We start from the raw sequence: 6143 nt of genomic DNA on the forward strand, positions 1-6143 counted from the left end.
AAAGGGATCGGCAGAAGGGAGATGGGAACTTGTGATTTGTTGTTTTCCCCCTTTTTGTGTTAAATCTGAAAAGAAAAATTGTGTGAACACACGTTAATCCTAGCTAGATAACTATATTCGAACAAGTTGTCATATACAGTTCAATAGATCCAGTGCAATCTTGCGTCTCAAGGGAAATAGAGAAATTTTTTAATGTGAAAGAAAATGAAAAGATTTTCAATTAGAAGAATCTAGCAACTATACAACGAAGAATCTTCAAATAAATGTACAAAGTATGATGTTATAGCTATTGTTATAGTTCTGAAATTTGCAAAGTCACAAGCTGCTCGTATATGGGCTTGTGAATCTGTGATTGGTAGCTAGTATGAATGAGGCTAAATTAGGTGGGAAATGCAAGTATATTTATTCATCAATATTTGTCGAAAAAGGCACATTAAGCACGTCATAAACTTTTATATTACTATTGAAACCCTAGCTATTATCGGTCGGTAGCAAAACAAACGGGAAAGAAATATGTATACTTGCAAATGAAACTCTGCAAAGTTGCAAACAAATTCAGAATAACCTCTAAAGAAAGCTGTGGCAATTAATCATCCATCACTCACAAAAAATTAAATAAATAAAAATCATTAGAAATAAGCAATTTCACTATATAATATATATATTTTTTTGTTGGATAATTTCACTATAAATCAAAAAGAAAATTGAGAGTAAAATGTTATATTGACCGAAACAATAAAACTTTGCAGTTGTTTTGTGGAGACGCAAGATGGAAGTTGCATGTACCGTTTTTATTCTCAACCTTCAAAACAGCTAGCTAAACAGCATATGATGTGAAATGTAAGGAGTGCTGTACTCGCCTGACGACATTTGAACGTCGTTCTCGTATAGTAAACGACATGCAAGATGCAATGATTTACGTCGTCGTAGGAATATCAGTGCCACTTATAATGTCTGAACGGAGAAGGAAAAAGACGACGGAAAATTTAATGGCGGTGTCGCTTTAGTTGTAATCCACGGTGTCCTTTAGTTGTAATCCACAGTATCCAGTATTGTATAAATATGGATGGTTCCTTCCTATCTGTGAATTCACAGCTCAATGGTACTGTGCTTCACGTTACTCAGTTAAATTTTCTGTGTTAGGTGAAATTTTTTCCTGTGCCAAACGTAAGAGATGGCGCGTAAGAATGTGAAGAATTAGAGTGGTTTAACACATAGAACATGAGATATATCGTTGGTATTTTTTTATTCATAACTCAACGTACAGATATGATTGTCCACACCAATAACCTTAACGGAGAATTGATACTTAGATGAGATCAATGTATGGTTTAGACAATGCCCTTTTAAGTATAAAGCTAACATTACAATAGATTAGAATATCGTCTTTAATACAGTGGGTTAGGCCAGTTCGCCATAATAATATGTCTACCCACTTGTACTTAAGTTCGAAAATTCTCTTATAAATTAAAATAGTTTGAAATATAGTATTCTCATGAAAATAATAATATTGATAATGATACCATCATAGAACAATATTTCTACATACACTAATGCTACATTGAATTCAGACCTTTATTTTAATTGATGTGTTAATTAGGTAAAATGGATTAGAACATGATCTGAAAATGTGGCCTAAATAGTTTTATTTTCTACATGAAGAAGATTTTATTAAGCACTAATTGAGTGCTATTTATTCAAGGTGATCGTGTGGCCTAAGTGACATGAACATTGCAGCATACTGCAACAGCTTCCGCTCAGAGCCTCCATTTGGAATCACAGGAATCACCGGACCTCGATTAGTCCTCAACCTGTAGCGACGCCAAGTAAATTGTATGTTCACAGCTGCCCATGTTCTCCAATTCGAAGAGTAGTATCTCGCAGTTCGCTTAAGCCTCTCGTTGGCAAATTTGTAACGGAAGTGATCCGTGATGTATCTCAGATCGACTGCATTGAGGCCAAATGCTTCTGTTGATTCAATGCAGGTGAATGTCGCAGATGAGGCTGGAAGGCGGTCTATGAATGGCCGGCGAAGGCACCAGGAGAGCAGCTCATCGCCAAAAAACCCTCCCGGTTCAAGCACATTCGTTCCCACCATGCCTTTGCTTAGGCCTTGGGTACGCTTAATGCGTCCACGCACAATAAATAGCATCCTCGGCACAGGATCTCCTTCTCTGATTATCTGTTTAAATTAATTGGGATGTAAATCACGTGATCATAGAGTAATTAAATCACTTTGCAGATGATCAATTTGTTACCTTTTCATCTTTGGAGAAGACCAGAGGCCTAACCCTATCACAAATGTTGTCAAGAATAAGATCATCCAAGTTGTCGAACAGGGGAACCTTTTTGATGAGTTCTAAGCATAAATGGCGCTTAATCTCCCTCCGGAGCCCTTCCGGCAAGTCTTTGATCAAATCCATCTCATCTTCTCCCCCCATTGTCACCCATCTATGCCTTTCGTAATGGCGTACTCTTCGTCTCAATCCAGAAGGCAACTGCCTCCGCTTCATCCACCATTCCATGTCTCTGCATCTCAGCTGCATCTTCCTTTTCTTTGCCATAACGGCGTGGAGAAATACCTGCATCAAGCATTGTTCAGTACGCATAGTGAGATCAGTTGTTTCTTTTCTTTTTTTTTTATTCGAGCATATATTCTAATCATATTTAAACTACAAGACACACTGCTCTAGCTAATTTAGCTACTGAAGTCTACTCGTAGTCAGCAGGTCACTTGACCAAAAAAAGGTAAAAAATAAGAACCCAAAAGCAAATATACATTATTATGTATGCGAAAAGTCACCTGAATGTTCCCGATCAACAAAGTGAATAGCAGCAAGCCACTAAGCACAATGCATATGCTGAAAATCACTTCTAACCAGTGACTTGTAGGTTCAAGATCATTCCCAAATGTACTGCAATTGATCATATAATTAATCATAAAAATTGTCTAATATTCGCATTATTACTAGTTAATCGTGAAGTTTACTTGTTTAACAAGGTACCTAAGAGTCATTAAACCCCAAAAGATGGGATAAAGGATCTTAATAGCAAGGGAGTTGCTAGAAATGACAGGAAGAGCCAACTGATAGATTCCATAGTTAAATGTGCCATTGACATCCAGGCAGAGTGGCGGCTTTCTCATCACGCTTGCTGTTGTGTTGCCTCCACAAGTGCTTCCACTCGTGGAGGCTGGTAACAAAAACTGGTAGCAAACTTCGTCCGAGCAAGACAAAGAGAGGTTGCAGTTGACATTTTGGTCACAATGTTGCCTTAGGCACGAAGCTACACGCTGAATCGCGAGCACATACCAGCATCCCCCAGCAACCTAAAATCACGGAACAAAAATTAATTAAGCATAAAGAACTACAATTAATAGAGATTTTGAATAGTAATCACGTAATTTGACGATTCTACGTACGTGAGAGGCAATGAAGTAGGCGATGAGGTTGAGGCCAAAGCCCCACCAAATGGTGCCAAAGATGTAGCCTGTGACCTTTTGCATTCTTCTCATCAAGGAGATGCTGTGGTAGACTTTTGGGAGGAATTGGAACAAAAAAATTAAGAGAAGAATGGTCATGATCACCTTAATCTTCTCTTCTTTTATCAATTTTGGAAGAACCAGCCAAAATACTGCCTGCAAAAACAAAGATGCAGAAAGTGTTTATCAGCCAGAAATCTGCAATTTCTCTGCAAATTGGTGACAAAAATGCATTTTCTGACAAACAGAATTTATTGTAGGCTAATTAAATTGGGTAGGCTATCAGCATACCTATTTTTACTTCTCATACATCTTTCTTATTTTTTTGTTGGATCGAATGAATTGAAGACGATCAATGACAAAAAAATTAATAAGAGTATGTGGAAAGTAAAAATAAATGTGTGAGTAATACTTTTTATTAAATCATGTCATCGTAATGTGTACCTTATATCGTATAGTTTATTGTGATCATTACATTAAAAAAAAATTCGAAAGCTAGTGCTACTTTCTAAAAATCTGGATAATTATATTATACGAACGTGAGGCGAGAAAAATTTTAGTTGGACTGACAGCAGCTCTCATATGAGATGACATCACGTGATCGGGTATTCTTACCCAAGTTTTTTCATGTGGAGACCCGTAGAGATACGAACTTATGGGCAGTTTCGTAATTAAACAAAATATATGCTTGAAGAGGATGAAAGGCCAGCCAGTCGACTCACCTGGGGAACGGGGAGGATGACGAAGGCGTCGAACCAGAAACCTTTGAGAGATCGAAGGTAGTGGGAGGAGATCGCACGTGCGTCCCACACGAGCTTCCCGCAGCCGACCACCAGAGACTCCCTCGACACGTACGCCAGCCGGAACTGTAGCCACAGGTGGCACAGGTGCACGGCGTCCACGCATGTGCGGAGCACGGTGACAATTGCTGCTAGCCCGCCGTCCATGTATAGGCAGGGCGTCCCGCTTCTTCCAATGGAGAGGGCGTAGAAGAAGAGCGGGTCGACGGCCAGCGCCATCCCACGCGCGAGGAGGAACGCGCGGTTCCAGCGCTGGACGCGCTTGCTGCGGGGGTCAAGTACGGGGCCGAAGGGGCTGGCTGGGCGGTGGCGGGAGAGACCCTTTTTGAGATCGGAGCGGGATTGGATGGGGATCAGGGAAGAGCCGGCGGAGGCCTCCCATTGGGGCTGGTGGGCGGCGTCGCAGCTAGTGGAGTGAAAGGCTGGGACCCCCACCTGAGTGCAGGCGTAGCATTCGACGGAGTTGGAGATGATTGGGGTGTTGATGATGTCTTCGATGTTGTTGGAGTTGTGGGTGTTGTCGGTGTCGTCGCTCTGGGAGTTCTGGCGCCGGAGAACTCGGGTCCACCTGTTGCATGTCAGCATACCCATGCAAAAGTAAGCAATTATACATAATTTAATTATTTAAAGAAGAAGTACGTAATTAATTAATATTAGGAATTAGTAGTAACCTTGGGAGGAAGAACTGGGAGGAGGACATGGTGAAGATAAGGAGGAGAAGGCAACCATGGGAGAGAGGAAGAGAGAGTGTTTGGGAGAGCTAGTGATATCAGTGAGAGTGACTCAATGATATACACACACATATATATGTAGATGGAATATTCTGTTAAATAATTGAGTATAGAAAGATTGGGTCACCCATAACTAGCTATGGAGGGGAAACATTTTAGCAAGTCTTCTAATTACGTGATATATCTAATCATCTCATATGTTATCAATTATTGAATATGGTTATGTTTGTTAACAAAAATGGTCAGTTGATTATGTAATTGTTGATATATTGTTTTCGATATGCTTGTCAGTGAAAGTTTAAGTAAAAATGACAAACGACATAACAACATTTTATTAGATCATTAGACCAATCATTTTAATCATGTGACGTGTCATCATCTAATATGTTATTGATCATTACCAATAGGTATATAAAGTTGATATTATCAATATTCACAACTCATATTGATATACTTATCGATGAGAATTTACATGAAAAATAATTTGACGATCCGACATAATGTTATTGGGTAATTGGACCACCAGCCCCCTCATCAAGCGGTGTGGCCTTAAGTTTTTGGCCTAGGTAGGACTATATGTATAATATTTTGTCAGGTAGCACATGAAGATGAAGAGGAAGGGCAAGCGAGGGGACGTCCATAGAATTGATGAGCTAAGGCAACGTGGTTAACTGGCTTTTCTCAACGAGTTTGGGGTCCACGACTGACCACCACTCCTTGTCACCGGCGATGTTTACAGGACCACCTGCCCGCAGGCTACCATCTTTCTCCTCTTATCATACGTGCTCACTGTAGTACCGTGTCAATTATAAGTTACTGCCCTTCTACACTTCAAGGGGTTAATGTCGTTTTTCACCAAACTGCATGGGCTCATGACAAACAAGTTCCCGGCTACTTCTTTTAAAATATAATTTTGCATTAAGAATAAAAAACTGCACTTTTATACTTCATATTTTGTAGACTAATATAGCAGTTGATAGTTGAATTCTTGATTTAAATCCTTAAATATTGAATTCAACCATCAATAGTCATCATCACGTGGTTTACAAAATATGGTCTAAAAACATAGTTTTTCTAACATTTTCCATTAATAAAATAGAAAGTATCATTGTTTATTTGTGTGAAATTAAT

General features: G+C 39.4%; 1 protein-coding gene across 1 annotated transcript; it reads right to left on the minus strand.

The window, feature by feature from the left end:
• Positions 1-1490: 1490 nt before the first annotated feature.
• On the minus strand, positions 1491-5902 carry LOC103404487 (cyclic nucleotide-gated ion channel 2). The gene is made up of 7 exons (XM_008343404.4): positions 4953-5902; positions 4204-4849; positions 3422-3637; positions 3006-3328; positions 2804-2915; positions 2259-2582; positions 1491-2182 (listed from the first exon to the last, which is right to left on the minus strand). Exons 1-7 carry the CDS (start codon positions 4979-4981, stop codon positions 1694-1696), a joined length of 2139 nt encoding a protein of 712 aa, XP_008341626.2. The 5' UTR covers positions 4982-5902; the 3' UTR covers positions 1491-1693.
• Between the last annotated feature and the right edge of the window lie 241 nt (positions 5903-6143).

The sequence above is a fragment of the Malus domestica genome, chromosome 17, assembly GCF_042453785.1.
Source record: "Malus domestica chromosome 17, GDT2T_hap1".
NCBI lineage: Eukaryota > Viridiplantae > Streptophyta > Magnoliopsida > Rosales > Rosaceae > Malus > Malus domestica.